Below are 23,768 nucleotides of genomic sequence, written 5' to 3'. Positions count from 1 at the left end.
CCCTAAGGGATGGAGTAGCAGAATTAAATACTTGGATGAAATAAAGAATTCTCTGTCTGCCTCTCTCACTCTCACACATGAGACAGCACCACAGGAAGCAGGATCTGGTGACCTTCCACCAAACCAGAATTAATTCCCAGACACACAAGGCAGCTGGGCCAGAATTCTGGATGGCAGAGGTCAGCGAAGGGATCCTTGGGGAGGTGTGCATGTGGGGATGGGGGGCCCCTGCAGGGCAGGCGGGGGAGGCTCCAGCCAGGAGAAGAGCTCTCCTTTGGCCCCGTACCACCAGGGTTCCAGGAGCCACATGCACACGGCTGGAATGTTCTCGCTTTATTATTCTATTTGCTGGGGAGGTCGGAATGGTAGGTGAAGGAGAGCGGAAGGAGAAAGCCAATTTCTAAATGTATTTTTGTTTCCTACTGCTCGTTGGCTAGGTTGGGGAGTCCTGCCCTCTCCAAGCCACAAAGGTGGGCTTCTCCTGGCGCTAAGCAGCCTTTTGTGGAGAACACATTTGCTTTTTGCCAAGCGTTAACCCACCCGTGCTGGTGACAGGGCTCCCGGAGGAGGTTTAGAACAGAGATTCACACGTATGCCCGCACACACGCAGGTACACGCACACACACAGCGGTGTCTGTACACGAATAGAGAGAAACATGGAAGTGTTTGTTGCGCTTCAGGATAAAGGGTCCCGCGGGGAAGCCTCAGGGTGCAGTTAAAGGGCACAAGTGCCCCCCCCCCCCACGAGGAACAAGTCCACGAAGCGGGCTGGGTCCAGCTGTGGCAGGGCCGGCCCCATGGCTCACAGGACCGACTCCTTGGACTCTAACTCGGGGCCATCTGCCGGAGCAGGAGCCGGGTTTCGGTGGGTCACCAGGGGGGACGTCTCCTCCTCTGACTTGCAGTTGGGGACCGCCTCGACTTTCACCTCGCAGAGCTCGTGGTCCGCCTTCCGAGTGGCCTTCTCATTCAGATAATGGAGGATGCCGGCCCCCAGGGCATCCCCTTCCACGTTCACCACCGTGGTGGTCCGGTCCCTGTGAGGTCCACAGAGGAAATAAGATGCTGTTAGGGCCTCGCCAGGCTTAGGCCAGCCCATCTCAGCACAACAGCCACGGGGGATAATCTACAGCTCGGTGGTGTCACACAGAATAGCAGACACACGTGTGGCGTCTGCCAAGTCTGGGTACTGGACCCCGAGGCCGGGCTCCAATCTTGGCCTTGTCTCTCTGTGACTTGGGCCCGGGCTCCTTGCCTTTAAAATAAGGGAGCTGAAGGGCGCTCCGTGGGCCCAGAGACTGGAGACACTTCCTCGCTGGGTGACGGCCCCATTGCCTGCCCTTACAAATACACAGGAGTGATTCTAAGGCAGAAGTAAGGGTTTAAAAAATACAATTCAATACAATAAAATGAGGGCACCTGACTAGATCGCTTTAAGACCCTTCTAGGTCTTAGCCTAGGATCCTGGACAGGGAAGCATAAACTAAGGGTGTCCTCAGGACCCTCCCTTGTGTAATCTAGCAGGGCACCTGCTAGCGCCCTCACGTGCTCCTGGCTCTTCACACAGCTCCGGTGTAATGGCGGATGGAGTGCGGCCCCTCCCCTACACCAAGTGCTAGGTGTGCCCCCCCCCCCCCCAGGGAAGGGAGAAGGCGCCCCCAATGGGCTGCTAGGCAGAGGGGGCATGGGACGTGAAACAAGGTGGGCAGGCACAGTGGGGAGGGGGAGGGGAGCAGCTCCACCCAAGTCTCTCTGCCTTTCTAGTAACAAACTGGAGGAGTGGGGAAGTGGGGGAGGGTGGCTGTGTGCCCACAGAGCGTTCTACATGCCATCTTTGGCCCCCATGCTGTTGGCCCGCCATCACTGTCCTAGAGCCTGCGACAGCCAAGACCCTCCCAGAGAGACAAGGCTTTCTCTTCAGCTCATTTTACAGACAGGAAGGCCATCTGAAGTTTTTGTATAATAGAGAATGGTGGTCCCAACTCGGAAGGGGGGTGCTGGTAGTCCAGGAGAGAAAGAGACAGGGGTAGGTGGCTGGAGGCCCCTCGGGGTCCGAGTCTCCCGTCCACTGTCCATCTCGGGCCTCCAGGTTGCGTACCCCCTCACCAGCTTTACAGCCAGTGGTGTCCTGAAGCTGCCTCTTAGTACAGGAAGAAGTACAGGAAGAAGCGGAAGCCCCAGAAGAAAAGTCCCGGATGTCTCTGATCCCCTCCTTCATCCCTCCCAAGAGCTCCCAGTCCTAGCGAAGAGCCCGTCCCTCCCGGAACCCAGGCTCTACTCCGGCCCAGAGGAACTCTACCAAGGAAAGGGACCGGATTGTTTCTGAAATGGAAAGCCCCCAGGCTTGCGTCTAGGACGATCTAGCCTTTAGAAGGGCTGGGTGCAGCTCACTCCGCCTGAGGAGACGGACAGTATGGACATACTCTACCTGCTGAGCGCCACCTGCTGGCTGCTCTGGTTTCCTTCATTTTAGGTATGTATGTATCTTAAGCTCTTACATCCCACTTAGCCTCAGTACTGTGTAGTGGTTCCCAGGCAGTGGTAAGGGCTAGGCCATGGGGGCTAAGGGACTCGCCCAGGATGACACCGCTAGGAAGTCTCGGGCCACATTTGAACTCAGGACCTCCCGTCTCAGGGCCTGGCTCTCCATCCACGGAGCCATGTTGCTGCCCATTCTGGCTTTCTTTAAAAACAACTAAAATCCCATCTTCTACAGGAAGCCTTCCCCAGTAGTCCTAATTCTTTCTCTGTTAAACTATTCCCTATTTATCCTGTATGCTGCTTATTTTGCATATATTTGTATGCCGCCTCCCGTCTTTGGTCCTTAAGGGCGGGAGCCGTCTTTGTGGTAGGGGCCTGATACACGTTTATCAGTAGATTGATGTCCCCTTCCCGGTTTGGGAACTTAGGTGGGGGCCTGACCAACACTGCGTTTTGGCCTACTCGTCTATTAAAATGGGCACAGCTCCCTCTGAGGTTTGTTACTGCCCGTGACTCAAGGAAAGGTTCCCCCCCCCCCCCAAGCTGATTAAAGGGTCTGAGGCGCCTCTTTCGGGGGTGGGTGTCTCCGTTCCCAACTGTTTGGCTTTAGGGGTGGACAGGAAGTGGGTTTTGTCAAGGGTGCCCAGGGGCTAAGGTAGGATTCCAACCCACAGAGGCGCTACCTCCCATGGGGGGGGGTGTTACCCACACGATCCAGTCCACAGCGAGGATCAAGGAGAGGTCGTGCGTGGGCAGCCCAATGGCTTCCAGGATGATGGCGATAGTGAGAACTCCGCCTGCCGGCACACCGGCTGCTCCCACGCTGGCTGCCGTGGCGGTCACTCTGCAAGGGTGCAAGGCACAGGTGGTCAGTGTGGCTGCCCGGCTCACAGCACTGCACCAATGTGGGCTGGGTGTGAGGAGGCTTAGCTGTTACCTAAGACCCGTGACTCAGACTGGAGAGTCTCCGCCCACTCTCCCACCCCTGGCGCTCCTAGGAGAGCCACTGTGGCCAAATGGGTGATGTGCTGTCTAACTGGTACGGAAGTTTGGAGTCAGGAACACCTGACTTGAACCCAAGTTTAAGTCCTGCCTCACACACTATGTGGGTGGTCCCGGGCAGGTCACTTAATGCCTATATGCCTCAGTTTTCTCATCTGTAAAATGGATGCAATAATAGTACCAGGATGGTCATAATAAAAAGGCATCCCACCGTGCTTCCCTAAACTACCCATCAGCCTGGCCAGCCTTAAAGTGCTGACTCTTGTGACCGTTATTTCATAGCATCTCTGAATCTGGGTCCTCCCCTTGTGAAAGAAGTTCATAGTCTGTCTGCGATCTGTCTGAGGCCTTTCCAGCCTGGTAAGAGCTGCCCACGCTGGTGCCCTGCTGGCTCAGCCTTTGAGAACCCACAGAATTATTAACCCTGTATGGGCCACACCTTCTGGGCCTCCTCACTGGCTGGGGGTGGGGGGACTGGCGTCCTGAAAAGGTTTCCGAGAAGAGGGAAAACTGGCAGCTTTGACCTACTGGAATGGCTTCAAGCACCTGGAAACACACCAGGCTCCCAAATAAGCCGGCTAAGCTGGGCTCAGCCCAAGTCTGACGATGAGGCCTGTCCCTTAGCGGAGACATTCCTCCGCCATGCGAGACCCTGAGACAACGAGTGCAGAACGAGTGGCCGCCGAGAGAGGGCGCTCTAGGAATGACTTCTGCGTAGCCTCCTGGTTAGCAACGCCAGCTCCTACTCTCAGTAATAACAGTAACAGTTACGAGCATCTCTACACAGAGCGTGAGCCTCTAGTGCTGCAATCATTCTCTCTGGGGTCTTACAACATCGTTCGGATGCAGGTGCTATTATCACCCCCATTTTACAAAGGAGGAAACTGAATCAAGAGGCGGTTCCCAGACTTGCCCAGGATCTGGGCCTGGATCAGATCTCGAGTCTTCTTGACTTCAGGCTGCACCGACTTAACTGTTTGTAGAACGCTGGCCTCCCCCTCCGCCATCTACATCATCTACCCTTCGAGAGGTAAGAGCCCCTTGGAGCTCGCCTGACACAATCCCGTTTGTTTCCGGATCACTGTGTGAGTTTGCTGTGTTAACACGGAGTCCCTTATGCACTGTGGCCCTAATAGCGACCCTCATTCCTAGGAGAGTTAGGGAGCTCCAGCGTGCCCTGGCTTTCAGAGCCACCTTGGCAGGTGTCCACACTGGCTGCCCCTTCCCCCACCACCCTTCCGTTCCTAGCCACTAGCGCCCCACCCCCTCCCCCATTACACCTTGCTCGTTGTTCAATAAGAAAACGGAAGACACATCCTTTAGGGCACTGGGGAGAATGGCTTAGGACTCCCCTCCTCAGGGAGCCACTATTACCTTATCCTCAAGGGGGGGACCCCTGTTTTCCGAAAGGTGACTTACTATTCTTATTCCTCTGGTACAACCGAGCCTCAAGCCTTCTGAGTACATATGGAGCCTGGGGAAAGTCTTTTTTGTCCTCATGTTCTTTCCGCTTTGGAATGTTCTGGATACCAGAAAATCCCTGAAAAAACTGTGCCCCCGCCTCAGAGAGGGGAACTTACAGAATGGTGAATATCTGTCCGGCATTCAGCTCCACGTTATTCAGCTGGGCAATGAACACAGTGGCCACACACTGGAAGATGGCCGCCCCGTCCATGTTCACGGTGGCCCCGATGGGAAGAATGAACCTGCTGATCCTCTTATCTACACCGTTATTTTCTTCGATGCATTTGATCATGGATGGCAGAGTTGCTGAGCTAGAGGGAACAAAAGAAATTAAGATGGCAACAGTCTGCCCAGTCAAATCCAATTCAGAACCTCTTTATGGGTCTTAAAATGATTCACAGCATAACATTTATTTTTTACCTCTTTCTTCCTCCCTTTTAAACCCTCACCTTCTTGTCTTAGAATCACTCCTGTGGATTGGTTCCAAGGCAATAGAGCGGTAAAGGCTAGGCAATGGGGATTAAGTGACTTGCCCAGAGTCACACAGCTAGGAAGTGTCTGAGGCCAAATTTGAATCCAAGACCTCCCTTCTCTAGGCCTGGTTCTTTAACCATTGAACTACTTAGTGGCTTCCCTCTTTTCTTTAAAAATAAATGTATTCGGGGCAGCTGGGTAGCTCAGTGGATTGAGAGCCAGGCCTAGAGACGGGAGGTCCTAGGTTCAAATCCGGCCTCAGACACTTCCCAGCTGTGTGTCCCTGGGCAAATCACTTGACCCTCATTGCCTACCCTTACCACCTTCCACCTATAAGTCAATACACAGAAGTTAAGGGTTTAAAAAAATTAAAAAAAAATAAATGTATTCATGTTTTTGAAGAGGCTTCAGTGAAACCTGGGAAGAACATTATATAAAATAATGCAGTGAACTGAGCAGAACCAGGAAAATGACTTACATAACAATATTAAAGACAAACAACTCTGAAAGACTTAAGAACTCTGATTAACAGGATATTCAACCATAACTCCAGAGCCCTGATGAGCAAGCTGGCTTTACACTTCCTACCGGAGAGGGGATGGATTGCCAGTGAACTGAGATGTGTTTATTAGACATGGAAAGGGGGGGGCCCTGTTTTGTATGCATATTTGTTGCAACTTACTTTTTCCTTTCCTTTTCGTTTTTCAATGGGAAGTTGTGGAAAGGAAGAGAAAATGGATTTCTGTTAAGTGAAAACAATAATATATAAAAAAGCTAACAAAGCCCAGCCCCTCCTTAATATTAACTAAGTGACCTTTTGGTGTTACTTAATACCATCATTTTGGAGAGGTAGTAAATATCCAACTGTAATCTTTTTGTCTTATTTCCTAAATTTGCACTTAAGAAAATCAGAGTTGTTTGGGAGCTCAATGATCATTTCCTCTCACCCATACCGGAACAAGAGCCCTTTCTCTAATATCCCTGGTAAGTGGTTCTCTAACCCTGTATCGTTGTTCCTTGAGAGGAAAGCTCCTGCTTCCTAGAACAATCCATTTTACTTCCAAACCCTTTTAATTGTTAGGAAGAATTTCCTTCTATGGAGGAAATGAAGAACATTCCTTGAGTAGTGCTCGACAGCTTCCAATTCTGGACATTTTCACTGGTTCTCTCCCATACCTGGAACTCATTCCCTTCTCCTCTCTGCCTTCAGGCTTCCTTGGATTTTTGAGGCCCCAGCAGTGTCTCATCTTCTGCAAGAAGCCATTCCTGATCCTCTGTAAAGCTAGTGCCTTCGCTCTGACCATTACCTCCACATAATCCTGTATCGATCTTATTTGGACATGGTCCTTTGCAGGCTGTCCCCCATTAAACTGGGTGCAATTTAAAAACACAGGGATCATCTTTTGGTCTGTCTTTGTATCTGGAGGACTCTGGACAACGTGAGCAGTTTAGGAAATGTTTGTTGACTTGACTGGAGGCAAAATTTGTTTCTCGGCAATAGCTTCCCGTCTTAGGTCTGCCCTCTGGGGCCAATAGCATACCTCCTGACCTCTTCTCAGGGAGTGAGAGCTCAACAACCCAGGCACTAACCCAGAACATGCTTCCTTACTGAGCTAATCTGCTTACTTTACCACAGGCCAGATTTTCATTGGCTGTGGTGGAGGCGGGCTGCTGTTCTAGGGCAACACAACTAGGCTACTCCAGATGACTTCTGTCTGCTTCCTTGAGACGGGAATGGTAAGAAGGGAATTTGAACCTGAAAGTCTGAAATGCATTTCTTCCACCCCACCTCCACCTCCCAGAGCCCCCAATGTCTTTCCAAGCACAATTTAGGTGCTGCTGCCTACAAAAGGCAGTCCATCAACATGCATTTATTAAGCACCTACTCTGTTCTAGGGCACTGGGCTAAGCACTAGGGATTCAAAGAAAGGCAAAAAGGGATTTCCTCTCCTCAAAAGAGCTCACAATGTAATGTGAGAGACAGCCTGAGCACAGCTGAGTGTGCGTGAGAGAGGCAGGACAAACTGGGATAACCAATAAAGAGAAGGCACTGGCAGGAAGGGGCACTGGGAATGGCTTCTGGTAGATGGTGAGCTCCAGTCCTGGAGGACAGCCGGGGAAAAAGGCCTGGAGGTCTGTCTTGAAACTTGTCCTACCTTTTTCTGCAATTGTTAGGGATTCTCTTTCTCTCATCTCAATTAGCTTGCACTACTATCTATAATTCTATCTATTTATCTATCTATCTATCTATCTGTCTGTCTGTCTGTCTGTCTATCTATCTATCTATCTATCTATCTGTCTCTCTAACACCTCTCAATCTTCTATCTACATGTATCATCCATATATCAATCATCTATCTAGTCTGTCTTTTCAGTCTATCTAAATGTCTATCTAACTATACACATATACAGACATATTTTTTATTTATTTGTGTACATTCATATATGTCACATCCCAGGAGTAGAGCACAAACTCCTTGAAGGCTGAGGCTGTTTTGTTTCTGTCTTTGGCCAGTCCTTGGCACATAAGACTTAACAGATATTTAATGGATTAAATGGACAAATCCAAAAACATACCCCCCCCCCCACCTCCTCCAACCTTGGCAATTTGTGAAAAGTTAGGTAATCAATAGCTAAAAGTGAGATGACCAATCTAACTGTTTTATGACCCCAGAACTTGTTTATGTAACTGTCCTCATCTCTTTTCTTCTCCATGAATGTGGATATTGGGGGAACTGGGTCCTTTTAGAGAAAAGGTGGGGACATAGGAACCTATTTGGTTTTTGGTTGGCACTAATTAAGAATGGCACCTGGAGGCTACTCACCTGGAGCAAGTCGCAAAGGCTGTTGCAAATGGTGTGAGGAGTCCAAGAAGGAATTGGAATGGATTTTTCCGAGTGAAAACAAAATAAATGAGTGGCAGAACAATTCCTCCGTGGATGATGTGGCCCAGAATTGATGCAAAGATGTATTTTCCCAGACTGGTCACCAAGGTGACAATGTCTTTCATTTCCACAATTTTACTTCCAACAAGGAACATGATTCCTAGAGGAACATACCTATAAGATAAATATGAAAGACTCTTTGGAAAAGGTATTTGATCTTTTAGTTTAAAAGCATCCACACAGAGAATGCCTCTCTGCTACAGGAGTCAGAGGACTTTGGTCTTATTTATTTTCTCTTGTCTGCAATACCCATGTGAAGGTAGGAGAAGATTGGTGGTATTTCTCCCATTTTATAGGCCTAGGAAACTGAGGAAGAGTTTGATTTACTTACTGGTCCAAAGTCATGATTAACTGGGAGTAGATCACTGACTAGAATTTTAGCTTCTTCCCTAGATTATCTGACTTTCGTCTTACTGAAGAATGGAACCCAGTACAAAGACCTTCTTTTAGTGGGATGCAATATGAGGTCAGACTTGGGTTTCTGAGCTTAAATTTTACTTGTGCTGCTACTGCTTGCTTTCTGATTTGTGTTAGGTTTTATCTAACCTCTATTGACTATTTCCCAGTTGATAAAAGTGTGAGTAAATAGTAATATCCATATTAAAGTAGGGAAGGTTCAGAGGCCAGATAACTGAAGAAGGGTTTTTTCTTCATTGATTGATTTAAAGCCACAATTAATTGGCAGTAAACACATGACCAAAATCTTGGCTTCTTCCTTGGGCTATATGAGGTTTCTCTTCCTAAAGAATGGAACTCAATAAGAATGCCTTCTAAAAGTGGGATGAAGGATAAGATCAAACTCTGGGAGCCTGCATATAACTTCTGCTTGTTTTATAACCTTGGTTACATTTAATTTCTGTTGCCTATTTTCCCATTGATAAACACAAGGGATTAATGACTACCTGTGGAATTGCTGAATTGACACAACTACATCTTTTGGGAAGGTTTTCTGGTTCTATTCTGACTTAAACTGATTTTATGTGAAAGGGCTACTGATTTTGGTATGCAGAAATATTTAAAACAACACCAGGCATATCCCTAGGGCACAGAGATTATTATGGAGAAGGTTATGGTTAGAGAAAGACAGCTAATCTTGAAACCTAGGCTAGAAAGAACATAACTTCAATTGTTTTATTTATTAGAAGAAATGAACAGGGGGCTTAGGTTTGGGAAGGAGATAGGTGGAATGGAAAGAGGAATCGGTAGCAAAAATGATTAAGATCACTCTTAAATCTGGTCAAGGCACCTGAAGGATCCATTGATCAGGATATTTTAAATTGTGTTTTTATGTAAAGTCTGTTTTTTGGGTAAAAAATATCAAGCTAGTCCTGGACTGCCTAGGGATTTGCCTTATAAAACACTGACAACTCATCTACTTGAAAGTATGAATGACTATGTCACTGTTGGTTATAGATAAAAGGGACTTAATAAGGCAATGCTTGACAAAGAGCTGCCCTAGGACACTAGCTTTAGGAAGCCACCAGGCCAAAAATTGCAAACTGGTAGAGTGTGATTTGAAAACCCCAATAGCTTTTTCCTTCTGAAAGTGTCAGATCTTTCCCCAAACAACATCAGTGATACAAAGCTGAAATGTTTACATGGGTAAAATCAAAACCAACACAGGATGTCTCAAGTTGGGAAAGATAAATACGGGATGCAGGGGGCTCTACTTGCCTTCCCACCCATTCTTAGAATTTCCACCAGCTTCTAAGAATCTTTCCTTCTTCATCTATAAAATATTAACTAAAACATTTCCTTTCCAGGAATTTCTCTGAAAAGGGGAAGGGTTGGGAATCTTATAAGGTTATATAGAGGAAAGTGCTTTGTGGATGAAAAGGTATGTATGAAGATAAGCCCCAGATGTTATGACTGATGATGGGTGGAACTTAATACACAAAGAAACTGGATTCTGATAAGCAAATTGTCCTGGTTATTGAGGGCAAAAATAAGCATGTGTGTTTCAAAGGGTCACATTCTTAATGACATTAATAAAAAATAGTGGTTATTTTGGGGCAGGCAGTTTGAATCAAGTCAAAGTAGCATATTTAATTTATTATATGCTCAAAAAATAAGCTGTATGTATAAATTATAAATTTCACATATAATTTCTTCTGTCCTACTTAAATGCTTCCATTGTTTTTTAGATTGTTAAATTCAGAATTTAAAAAAAATTGAGAGTCAAGTTAAAGTCAAATCAGAAAATTCTTATTTTCAAACTTGTCCAAGCAGGAGATGGTTGTTAATTATTTTAGAGAATTAAAAAAAATCAGGATCCTTTAGTGTTGAAACACTATGAAAGGATATAATAAAAACCTTTAAACGTATGAAGAATATAAATAGGGTAACACTGATTGGTTCCATTAACTCCTAGAGAACAGAACAAGGGCCCTTGAAAACTGGTAGTTTTGGGACAAAACTGTTTTATATAGTAAATTACAAACTTATTAAAGTCCATACTTTCAAGAGATGATACAGGTTGAAAATATAAACAGATTCAAGTTAAGTTTAATTATATTTAGCAATGAAAGAGCCATACCTATTGTCAGTAGTGGGACTATTGATGTGATAAATAGGAAATGAGGAAGCAATTTGGATTTGACATATGAGGTACTTTTGAGGTTGACATCAGGGAGGACAAGTAAATAAGATCATAGGGTTTACAGATCTAAATTGGAAGGGGCTCTGAAGGCCACCTAGCCCAACCCCTTCATTTAATAGATAAAGAAACCGGTACAGTGAGGTTAAATCATTTGCTCGAGGTCACACAAGATGCAGGCAGTAAGCATCACAGTTGGGATTTGAACCCAGATTTTGGAGATGGTGCTCCTCTCCTCAGTATCCCACTGTGCCCTCTTATGAACCATTCCTGAGTGCCTTGGTCACTGATGGATCCCAGAGCTAAGGGGACTGAGGGTCTGCTCCAGTGACAAGTTCTACATTCTTATTTGGGGTGCAGGGCAGGATGCACTTGGGGATATGAGGAGGAAGTTCCACTTACCACATAATCCAAGACACTAGCACCATGGTTGCCTCATTGAAGGCATTGAAGAAACGGATCAGTTCTTCTCCTTCTGAGCCTAGCTTTTTCAAAGCCACTCCTAAGACCAGGGCAAAGAGGACCAAACCCAAAATGTTCATCCCTTCGATCTCTGTGCCATAGGGGACCTGCATGGGCTGAGGAGATACAGCGGTCAGGCTTCCCTTCTCACTGTGGGAGAACACGTGAGATATTTAAATCTGCCCCACTGGGTTTTCAGGCCAGGTTGAAACATGGCCAAGGGGAAAACAGAAAGAAGCAGTTTTTCCCCCCTTCCTTTTTAAAGACACCTGTGAAAGAAAGAGGAAGGAAGCCCAGGAGACAGAAAAAGAAACTTGAAGGGGTTGAATGGGAAACTATGAATTAGAAGCTCTGGCTGGGGACCAATCACATGAAATGCCATCACTGAAAAGTAAGAGGTATTCCTGAGAGGGAGGGAGAAAGGGACACAACAAGAGTGCTGAAGGGTACAGATGGGAAAGAAGGCTTTTGTAGGGCAAAATAAATAAGGTGGCTGTTGGTACAAAAAGGGTAGAGACAATAAAGACAGAACCTTTCTTCAGAGAAGCCTTTTTAAAAAACTGAGTTTTCTAAAGTTTTGGTGGCCTCAATGAGTAAAGCGGGGGGAGGAGAGAGGAAGAAGAAGGAAGGAAGGAAAGCAGGAAATATTAATTTAATGGCATTGCTTGAAATCTGCTCATAGAGCAAAAGATGGGCATTGGTTACTACAAAATATAACACAACAATCTGCATTGTCACTAGATGAATGCAATCAATATAATTAGCACAGACATACCAAGCTTTTCTTCTTCTGGGTGTTCTGGTTTGTATTAATCCCTTACTACACAGAATGCACATGAAACCCAGTGAGAACATGAACGTAGTGTAAAAACGGATGAATAATGAAAGTGAAAACCATGCTTTTTGTTCACCTTACTGGAAATTCTATTAACATTCAATTCAACAAGTATTTAAAAAAAACAACCCAAAACACCCGTATTTCTTGTCTTATTAACAACTCTAAGACAGAAAGGCAATGGCTGGGCAAATAGGATTAAGTGGCTTGTCCAGGGTCACATAGCTAGGAAGTATCTGAGATCAGATCTAAACCCAGGTCCTCCCAACTCCAGGCCTGGTGCTCTATCCATTGTGCTATCTAAACTGCCCTATAACAAGCTTTTTTTTTTTATCTCCTGTGCATTTACACAGTACTGGTTGTATCTCACTTCCCCATTAGAATGGAAACTTCTTGAGGCCAGCCATTATTTTAGTTTTTCGGTCACACTCAGCACCCAGCAGGTCAGCTAAGTGGCCCAGTGGATAGTGTAAGGGGGAAAAGGGTGCTTTTGGTTGAATATATTAAAAGGTTAGGTCGACAGGGATTTGAATAATTATCAATCCCCAAAATTATTTTAGTGATTTATTTACAAAATATAGGAGAGAGTGGAAGTAGGGGGATGAGAAGAGGGCAGAGTAAGAGACTGCATTCAAGTCTGGGCTTTACTCTGGCAGGGCTCCAGAGTCCCTGCCAGAGTCTAAAAGTCATTTAACAAGGGGTTTAGCCACAAGGACTTCTCCCAATCAGGGGACCCTCCAGGAGGCTAGTACTTCTGGGAGGTTAAAGGAGTCAGCCTTCTTCACTCACTACGTGTAGTTCTAAGTGAGAGATTTAAGAGCTGTCTCACAAGGTCTCAGGGTTACAGGTCCAGCGCTCCTCCAGGTCCCAACAATGAACAAGAAGCACTCTGGCTCACTAAACTCTCTCTTTTTAAAGGGGCCTCTTTTGCATCACTTCCTGTGCCTTCCTCTTAGTTTGTGTGTCCAATCACGACAGATGCTTTTCTTAGGACTGCCCAGGAGGCAGTCAGTAAATTCTGATTTGTTACTCATTTTAACACACATAGGTTACAGACCACCCAACTTGTCAGTTAAGTGGGGATGTTTTCACCTTTGGTGATTAAACCTAAAGATGGGCAGGGTAGATTTAATCTCATTATCACAATAGAGAGTTGGGTTTGGAATCAGGAAGACTCATCTTCCTCACTGCAGGACCCTGGGCAGGTCTTTTAACCCTGTTTGTCTCTATTACTTCATCAGTAAAAATGAATTGGAGAAAGAAATGAGAGACCCCGCCAGGATCTTTGCTAAGAAAACCCCAAATGGGGGCCACAAAAAGTCAGGCATGACTGAAAAAAGGACCGAACAACGTTTAGCACAGTTCCCCTGGTACCCAGTCGGTACCAAAAAAAAAAAATGCTTATTGAATTGAAAACTGAATGAAGAGTATTGATTAAGTGCTTACTATGTACAGAGCCATGGAAATATGATTAGAAAAACAAGCCATTCTCTGCTCTTAAAAAGCTTCCATTCTCCTGGGGAGATATCCTGGGGAGATAACACTGATTCTAGGATCATAACTGGATCTTGCTCTCTTTACCTGAACACCACTTACCAAGAATTTGGCTAAAGAGAGTCATAGCAGAAGAAGCACTTCAGTCAGGAGACTTGGGTCCTAAATTCTAGCTTCTGGGCCAATTAGGCATGTGACCTTAGGAGGTAGAGGTTGGACTTTAAGATCCTAACGAAAATTCTCTTATTCTCTGAGCTGGAGCTTCAAGTTCCTGGGATAGATTTTTTTTTCCCCAAGAAGCTCACATTTTATTTTATTTTATTTTATTATTATTTTTTTAAACCCTTGTACTTCGGTGTATTGTCTCATAGGTGGAAGAGTGGTAAGGGTGGGCAATGGGGGTCAAGTGACTTGCCCAGGGTCACACAGCTGGGAAGTGGCTGAGGCTGGGTTTGAACCTAGGACCTTCTGTCTCTAGGCCTGACTCTCACTCCACTGAACTACCCAGCTGCCCCCCTCACATTTTATTTTATTAAATTTTTTTTCCATGGTTGCATGATTAGATTTGGCATTAATAATGACCACCACTATTCTTTTCTCACCCAGAGTCATGATATAAATTAATAGACAAGAATCAATGAAATTAGCCAACTGGTTATATTGCTACTGTAAAATGTGACGACCATAAACCAATGTTCTATCCAACAGGGTTCTGAATTTCTTTCTGATTCACTGTGCTAATGATGAAGACTATGGATATGAAGAGAGACACAGACATAGGAAAAAAGGACAATACAAATAATTCCCCTCATATAGCAACTCTCCCTCTGCAAACAATCCTAGAAGAAAATGTATTTATGGGATGATGAAGTAATAAACCTGGGATAGTGAGAGGGACAGGAACGGTGATCTCATGGAGATGGGGAATTCCCATTGAATAACTTCCTTTACCCTTGCTGGGCAGTGATATCTGAGCAACTTCAGGCCTTAGAGTTGCCTAGAGTGGACTCAAATAGAATTTGCTTTTTCATTGCTATCTAGTCACGTCTGACTCTTCATGGCCCCATTTTGTATTTTCTTAGCAAAGAGGGTGGTGGTTTGCCATTTCCTTCTCCAGCTCATTTTACAGATAAGGAAACTGAAGTGATTGGCCCAGGGTCACACAGTATCTAAAGCTGAATTTGAACTTGGGAAGATGAGTCTTCCTGATTCTAGGCCTAGAGCTCTACCCACCAACCTGCCCCTTCAGATCACAGAGGAAGCCTTTAATCCCAGATCTTCCATGCTCCATGGCTGGCTCTCTAACAGTCAATACAATCCATCTTCACCAGGCACAAATAAGACTTACAGGTATAAACAGGTCCTAAGCTATGGTGATTCTTAGGTCATTGATTCTTAGTGCCAGGTCTGGAGTTAGGAAGATTCATCTTCCTGAGTTCAAATCTGTCTCAGATACTTCCTATGTAACCCTGGCCAAGTCATTTAACCTCTTTGCCTCAGTTTCCCCACCTGTCAAAATGGGGGAAGTAATAGCAATTACCTCAGACTTGTTATGAGGAGCAAATAAAATAGTATATGTAAAGTACTTTGCAAACCTTAAATTGCCATGTAAGTGTTTGTTTTTACTATTATTATTACTTCTACTCTCTGAACAGACATATCCATGAGGATTCATCAAGCTTAATCTGTAGAACATGAGAGTAAATTTTGGGAACAAAAGTAATGAACTTGGGAGACAAAGCAGGAATAAATTTCAAACTGTAGAATTATTTGTATGGTTTGGTGAATTAAAAAAAAATCCCTTTATCTTGGGAACCCACAATGCTCCAATGTGTGAATTTGGGCAGTGGAGGTAAAAGAACAAATACAATTGAATGCCTGGAAAATCTTCAGTTTTGCTTAAGAATGGAAATATCCCGAGTTCCAGCTCACTCCCCAGTTCTCCTACCGGTCTTGACTTTGTGGTCCTCCATTTACCATCTGTACTGATGGCTAAAGAACACCCTAAAGTGACAACCCTTCAGTTAAAAGCAACCTTTGCAAATCCTAGATTGTTAAACAAGGCTGCAGGGAGAATGTGGAAAGAAGAATCTGCAAAATGACAAATATTTTTCAAAGTAAGTAAGTGACTATAGCTGTTCCTACCTTTTCCAAAGTGATATTTCCAAAGGTCGTGTTACGGATGACTCTCGTATAATCGGTTGCATACTATAAGTGAGAAAAAAAAAGAAATCTCAGTTCACATAGTTACAACCTTCACGAAAGAATGAAGAACATAAATGTGTGGCTGCTGTAACAGCCTAACAATTTCCTTGTGATCTTCGAGCTGAGTCAGAGTGGGGAATTATGGACTCAGGTGTGCTTATCCAACTCTTGCTTTTGAAAATGATCCAAAAGTTGCAAAAAGAATAAAATGGAGGCTTAGACCAAGCAGTCCACAGGAGTGGGGGATGGGTTGGGGCAAAACATAGGGTTAAAAACTTCTTATATTTGTGGAGCATATGGGTTCAAGGAGGAAGCTATTGCAAAATTTCATGCCACTGAGTTGCTCATTATATTTTTCATTAAAATATATTAGTAGGATTTAGCTAGGACTAATTCCATAGCACAACAAAGTTCTCTTATTAAGGTGCTCTGGCTTAAATCAGAGGTGGGACTCCTGACTGCATTTTCAACATTCATTTCAGATTTGTCTTGAAGTCCATGGATTTTATATTATTTTAATGTGCTGATTTAATATTTATCTTTGCTTTCCATGCTGGGTAGGTAAACAAGCAGTAGCATATTCCTTCCAAAAATATTCCATATTTATTTGAAATGTAATCATTCCCTGATTTCTGCCCTTGTCTGTGGCTTGGGCATGATGTGCCCCTTAAGAGTCTCACTTTAGATAAGGATTTAGAGTAAGGTAAAAATCTAGGGGGCTTTCAAGAGGTTTTGGATACTGAAATAACAAAAGAATCTTGGGGGCACCTTTAGGGCCAGTTGTTATTATAACACTACTTATTAAAATCAATTTTGGCCCCCTGAGTTTTGACAGATTGAATATTCTGAAATATTCTGTCAGATTTTGTGATCAACACAAAAGAAAAGAAACTTGCCTTCTCCCCCCGTGAGAGGCACAGAAAGGTTCCACAAACCTTCCATTTTTCCATTTGCATGCTTCATTTAAGCCACCCGTGAGCTCAGCATCATACCTTTTACGTACAACCTGCCAGTTTTGTAAACAAAATCTTTTAACACTAAAAGAATGAGGTGAATTAATTGATGACATTTTGAAAATTATTTTACTGTAATTTATCGCATTTCACCTGTCCATTAAAATGTACTTTAAATATAAATAATTACAAGCATATATGGTGATAATTATAAACATGTGGATTAAATACAAATAATTATAAGCATATAATTACAAATTATAAGTTATTACAAGCATATGTAATTTTACCTTATGTTAAAACACTTGGGGACAAGTAGAGAAGCATTTACCACTTAATGGCATGTTTTAGATTGAGTGGCTTAGATCTTTAGAAAACAAAACGAAAACTTATTCCAATGCTATTGATCCAATCTTTGCTGAGTCCCATCTTAAGCTAATAGCAAGGCAATATTTTATTTCTTCAAAGTTTCATGTTCTTTTAAAAAAATATTCTTACTGGGCAGCTAGGTGGTCCAGTGGATGGCAAGCCAGGCCCAGAGAAGGGGAGGTCCTGGGTTCAAAATTGGCCACAGACACTTCTTAGCTATATGCCCCTGGGAAGATCACTTAACCCCAATTACCTAGACCTTGCCACTCTTCTGCCTTGGAACCGATATTTAGAATTGATTTGAAGACAGAAAGATAAGGGTTTAGGAAAAAAAAGTATTCTTACTGTGCGGAAAGCAGCAACCACAAGGTTAGATGGAAACAGGTTTCTGTTGGAAAAGAAAAAAGCATATTGGATTGATGGATATTTTTACAAAACTTTAAAGAGCTAGAAATATAGTTAGTGGAGACTCTCCTAAAAAGGCATCTTCAACAAACATCGAAACCAGTCTTTTCAAAGTGTTCCTCATTATGTAAATGTATTTGTATTGAATATATAATTCTTATATAATCATGTTATGTGTTGTTAATATTGTTATTAATTGTTGTTAATATTATTGTACTATTATTATTATTTGGATGGAATAAACCTTGAAAGGAGAGGAGGTTGCTAATAGATGGGGGCAGTGAGGACCAAGGAATATGCCTGTTTTTTCCCATCCAACACTAGAGAGTGGTCCAGAGCACAGTGTCATCTGGAGAAAGGCCGTTTCCAGGACTGCAAGGAACATAAGAGTAAGGAGCCAAAAACCAAGCGTGAAGAATTCACTGTGGAGCAGGGTTTCCAGCGGGCACAATGGGAGGGGAGAAGGACAAAGCAAAATAAAGGCAGTGTTAGAAACAAGCGTTGAAGCAGAGGGAGCTTGCCTTTGGGCAGCCTTCACTTAGAGAGCAGATGAGCATAAGCTATCAGGTGATCACACCCTTCTCGGTAAGCAAGCCTAGTTCTACAAGGTCGGTCCTCGGATGCTGATTTGGCTTTCTCCCGCTAAACAGAGGCCGGGGCTTGGAGAAGTCCAGGTGCCTGGCTGTCAACAGGCTCAATGTTGGGATGAAGAAGGCTCGTCCCTCACTGGCTGTGAAGGGCCAGGGTCTGCCTGATTCGAGCTCCTTTCCTTGTCAGGAGAGGCAGCTTAGAGTCAGGTCCAGGACCTGTTGACTTGATTTCTCCTGAGGAGAAGTTCTAGGCTTGGGCCAAGGAGTAAAGTGGTCTGGTGGCGAGAGGCTGGGCAGCAGCGTTGATCTTTGGGTCTCAGGCGGCTGGAGGGTGGTTGGTGAGGGAGCCTATAGTCTCCACTCACAGTACAGGTTTCCCTACTTGGTTCATAGGAGCAGCGTCTCTCCAGTCATTCCACAGGGGAGGTCCTGGCCACTTCTTAGTGGAATGCTCTGGGCTGTGAGGGCAGCCTCAGGAACATCAGACTCTGCCTATCTCTACCAGAATGTCCCGGGCTGGGCAGGTAAGGTTGAGCACTTCAGGGTGGAATGTCCTCGGCTAGGGGGAGTGGAGAGGGGCTGTCTCTTGGTGTGTGTATATATATATATATATATATATATATAATGTCCTCTGCTGGCAGAATAGGGGTGGCTACCTCATGGTGGAATGTTCAGAACTGGTGGTGGCCTTATAGTGGAATGCCCTGGGCTAGTGACTAGAGCCCTTTGGTGGAATTCTGCAGGCTTGCTGAATCCGGGAAGGATACTTTGTAGAGGTTAGTAGGACCTGGTTAACTCTTGGTGGAATGTCCTGGAGGGAAAGGAAGGTCTCAGAGTAGAATGTTCCAGGTTTTTGCATATGTCTAGGTAGGGAGATGGAATCAGCACTTCATAGAGGTTATTAGGTTCTGGCTGACTTTTGGTGGAATGTCCTGGGCTGATGCAAGAAACCATGTCATGATAAAGTGTTCCAGGCTGGTGGAGCTGGTTCATTGATGTTAGATCCTGGCTATCTCTTTGGGGAATGTTCCAGGTTGCGGGGGGGTAGGGGGTGGGGAGGGGGAAATGGAGGTTGAAGAAAAATTTCCTCTTTCTGACCAAAGAGCCCAGAGCAACTACAGGGCTGGTAGGATCCCTGGTAGGATTCAGGATTAGATATCCATTCCCCAACAGCTCCCCAGAGTATTATAATGATTATCTTCTGCTTCTTCCAGGAGATGAGATCTGTTGTAGCTTATCCCTTTGTAACATGTCCATTGACTTCAGGTAATATTTGATACAAGATTCTGATGTAACCAGGGACCTTAGACAGTCTCCTACAGTTGGTTGGGACATGGCTTGACCACTAATTCTCACATTTGTCTGTGGTTTGGCTCATTGCCTAGAACAGGCCTTAAATGAATAGGGTGGCTTCAAAGGCGGGTGAGGCCGAATGTTATTCTACTCTGTACACTTGGGGACAACCCCAACACAGGTGTGTAGACTACAGCAGAGGCCAGTTCTTTTGCATATCAGTAGATAAAAGCTGACCAGGGTCAGATAAAGGAGATGTGAATGGGCTTCAAAGGCAGGCTGGGTCGGCTATTCCAGGACAGTCATAACGTAAACAGGAAAAGAAAAAGAGAACTGAAGAACAAATAGAGATGGAGGTGGGCAGAGTCCAAAGCTGGTCAGGACAAAGAGCTGAGACCGGATAGGGTAACTGTACTGGGGCAGTAGGGACAGACGCAGGATCCTGCAGGACAGCAGGTTATTATGACAACCCAGCCTGTCATATAGAGATATTGAATGGCTGTGTATATCAGCCTCATATGTGGGGCTTCTTAGGCCTGGAAGACATCCAAGGATCCCATAAAAAAATCATCTCGGTCCCCATACTCTCTGGGAAATAATCCTCTGGGGCTGCTGGTAGACAGTTTAGCTGAAAGAAGTCCTAGGGGGTATGTAAATGCTTAGTGGCTATCTTCAGGTATGGAAGGCCCTTCATTTAGAAGAGGGATTAGTCTTAATCTGTCTGGCCCCAGAAGGCTGAAATGGGAACAAGGAATGGGTGGAAATTACTTAAGAAAAAACTTCCTAACAAATCATAGCAATCTAAAAATAGAATGAGTTGACTTCTCTATAAGTCTTAAAGCAAAAGTTTAGCTTGAGTACTACCTTCTACATGGAATCCTTTTTGACCTCAGCTGCTAGTCTCCTCCCTTCCAAACTACTCTGTATTTATTTGGCATTGCGCATGTGTGCGTGCACACACACACACACACACACACACACTCACACTCACACCCACAAATGGATCTTCCCTGTTAGAACATGAGCTTCTGGAGGGCTCAGACATTCACTTTTGTTTCTGTATTCCCAGGCCCATCATATTAATAAATATCTGCTGACTAGACTGGGAGAATGATTTCTATTTAAGCATAGTTGGCCTAGGTGAGGAGCCTCTAAAGTCCCTTCTCACTGCGGGGCTCTGACAAGAGTCCCTATAGGACACACATTCATCTCTAGCCCTGGAGATTTCTGTCCATTCCCTCATAGGAGGGGTGGCACTTGAGCCCTGAGCAATCAATACTCTTTAAACACAACTAGAACATCCATATGAGATATTCCAAAAAATAAAAAAAACCTCCGTACAGTTTTAAGCCTTAATAGCTCTTAAGCTATTATTATTTTATTATGTTTTAGGCTAATTAAAGCTTAAAATTGCGCTGAGACTTTGGGGGGTGGATCACTGTGTTCCCATTCACTATAGACTGGAATTCCACTGGAGACTGGCCCATCTTGGACCCGGGCCAAGAATGCTTAGTTAACTGAATTCAGGCATCACAATGACCCAAGTGAATCTTACCTGTGGGGTAGCCCCTAGCGGTCAGTGCCCTCTCTTATTGAGACTCACAGAAGCTTAGGGCAAGTCTAATTCCTTCATAGTGCAGAGGAAGAAACTGTGGTTCAGAGAGGACTAAAAGACTTGTTTAAATGAGGTCATCCAATCTGTTCATGGCAGGGTGAGAACCAGAAAAGACCAGAACAGGAATAGGGACAATGTCCTCTCAGGAACTGGAAGTTAAAGATACCCCTGTTCAGTAAAAATTGGGCCTGTTCCTCATGGGCACTGAATAGCTTTAAGCCTCAAAATGTTATGTTACCTTCTGAAAGTAGTATTTCCTTTCCTTAGTTGGGCTCATGTTTAGAACTTTCTCATTGCCATGCAATGGCCAAACTTCAACCCCCTTCCAAGATTCTTTTATTGGTTATCACTTTTTGGTTATGGGCCACATTATAATTTGTCAGAGAAATACGAAATCATCCCAAGTTCTGGCAAGTGAAAACTTCTAGTTAGGGGCTCTTAACCTGGGGCCTGTTTAGTTGTTTCAAAAAATATTTTAATAACTATTTCAAAATAATTGTTTTCTTTTTGTAATCCTATGTATTTTATTTATGCATTTAAGAACATGATTCTGATAAAGGGTCTCTTGACTTCACTGGCCCAAGGGGTCTATGCCACGAGAAAAGTTAAGAGCTTTGTTTTAAACCAAATGTTAAAAGCACATTAAACCAAATTGATGAATCACAAACAACCAGTGAGTGCCAACCACTGACAGCAAAGAACAGCAAACAGGATAAGAGGCAAAAAGGGCAAATATTTGCCCAATTAAGTTTATTCCAAGTAAGTCAGTATTTGTTTTGGTTCATTGGCAACTCACTTCATCTCTGAGAAGTCATCTGTTTCTCTGGAAAATGTAAGACTGAATGATCTCTTACATCTCTGAGTACTCTGACTCCCTAGGACAAGGGGATCATGGGGAGACATTCTTGCTTGCAGAAATTAATGATGATGGATGTATTTTGGAAGGCAGATTTATTATAGATGACCACGGCCATTTCTGTAGAACCTTCATTTCAATGACTACAGTTTGCCTCTCTCAATGCCACTTTGATGTGGGTCCATTAAACAGTGGGACTAATTGTTGTACTTGGCTTATAGAATCTTCACTCTTTTATAGTTCTCCCTTCCTAAGACACAGATCTGATCAAATTACTTCCTCTACTCAGTGATTTCTAGGGGTTTCCAACAGCCTGGAAGATCAGAAACAAAATGCACTGTTTGGCATTCAAAGCCATTCATGAAGTAGCCCCTCCTATCTTTTCTGTCTTCTCACACCTTACTCTCAGCCATGCACTCTTCTATTAAGTGACATTGACCTCCTGGCTGTTCCACAAACAAGACATTCTCTCTCTTGAGCTCCAGGCCTCCTCTTGGTTATCTCCTGTGCCTAGGACACTTTTCTTCCTCTGCTCCTGATTACTGACCTCCTTGGCTTCCTTTAAGTCCCAACTAGACCTTCTTTGGAAACCCTTCCTAACTCCTCCTAATTCCATCACCTCAACCCTTTTAATTATCTCCTATTTGTCCTATATATATATAGTTCGTGTATATATATATATATATATATATACACACACATATATACATATGTATTTATGTATAAATACGTTATATTTAGATAAAATGTCATATATATTTTATATATGTATATGTTTGCATATTATCTACCCTATTAATTTTTTAAAATAAACCCTTACCTTCTGTCTTAGAATCAATACTAAATATTGGTTCTAAGGTAGACGAGTGGTAAGGGCTGGGCAATGGAGGTTAAGTAACTTGCCCAGGATCACACAGCTGGGAAGTGTTTGAGGCCACATTTGAGCCCAAGACTTCCCATCTCTAGCCTGGCTCTTTATGCACTGAGCCACCCAGCTGTCCCTTTCTCTTTAGATTGTAAGCTCCTTGAGGGCAGGGGCAGCCTTGCTTCATTTTGCATCTCTGGTTCTTAGCACTGTGTCTGACACATGTTGTTCAGTCATTTAAATTACATCTTGACTCTTCATGACCCCAATTTGGGGTTTTCTTGGCACAGATACTGGAGTGGTTTGCCATCTCCTTTTGTAGTTTACTATATAGACAAGGAAACAGAGGCAAACAGGTTTAAGTGTCTTGCTCAGGGTCATAAAACTTGTAAGTGCCTTAGGTCAGTTTTGAAGTCAGGAAGATGAGTCTTCCTGATTGCACACAAACAGAAAGAATGCCAATGAGAGGAAAAAAGAGAAATAGAAACAAAACAAAACATTCTGGTTTCCTCTTGGGCCACCTGGACTTCTGGATACTTTGAAGTTAATCTGGTGGCTTTGCTCACTGGGAGAGTTCTTAAGAGCCAAATCAACCAACCAACCAAGAAACATATAGTAAATCTGATCTAAGACATGCACTTACCCCACTTCCCACTAAGTTATACAAAATACCCCTCTGTACTTCTATTTCCGCTATAGAACTCTGAGCCTACAAGTTTTGTTAGAGCCATTTTGGCAAGTCACTTTCAACTCCCTTTCTGCATGTATCTCTTTCTTTTGGTTCTAGGTCCCTTTTCTCTTTAATTCTGCTTCTTGCTGCCTCAAATACTTCTGCAGCTATTTCATCATAACATTACAGAATTTA

At 44.1% G+C, this 23,768-nt stretch overlaps 1 protein-coding gene across 3 annotated transcripts in view; it reads right to left on the bottom strand.

Annotated features, from left to right (window-relative positions):
- Positions 1-323: 323 nt before the first annotated feature.
- The window catches only part of SLC1A4 (solute carrier family 1 member 4), a 33,978-nt gene continuing 10,533 nt past the window's right edge, over positions 324-23,768 (bottom strand). Inside the window, exons 2-8 of one of the 3 annotated variants that reach the window (XM_044660690.1) lie at positions 17,625-17,667; positions 15,898-15,960; positions 11,364-11,539; positions 8,246-8,479; positions 5,064-5,258; positions 3,191-3,325; positions 324-1,037 (exon numbers count right to left, since the gene is read on the bottom strand). In XM_044660690.1, coding sequence (XP_044516625.1) covers positions 803-1,037; positions 3,191-3,325; positions 5,064-5,258; positions 8,246-8,479; positions 11,364-11,539; positions 15,898-15,960; positions 17,625-17,667 — 1,081 coding nt within the window. In that variant the 3' untranslated portion in view covers positions 324-802. Of the gene's footprint in view, positions 1,038-3,190; positions 3,326-5,063; positions 5,259-8,245; positions 8,480-11,363; positions 11,540-15,897; positions 15,961-17,624; positions 17,668-23,768 lie in introns of those variants that run through there. The other 2 variants (XM_044660691.1, XM_044660692.1) reach the window with 2 other exon arrangements.

The sequence above is a fragment of the Gracilinanus agilis genome, chromosome 2 (assembly GCF_016433145.1).
Source record: "Gracilinanus agilis isolate LMUSP501 chromosome 2, AgileGrace, whole genome shotgun sequence".
Classification (NCBI taxonomy): domain Eukaryota; kingdom Metazoa; phylum Chordata; class Mammalia; order Didelphimorphia; family Didelphidae; genus Gracilinanus; species Gracilinanus agilis.
This window is presented reverse-complemented; position numbering and strand designations above follow the sequence as displayed.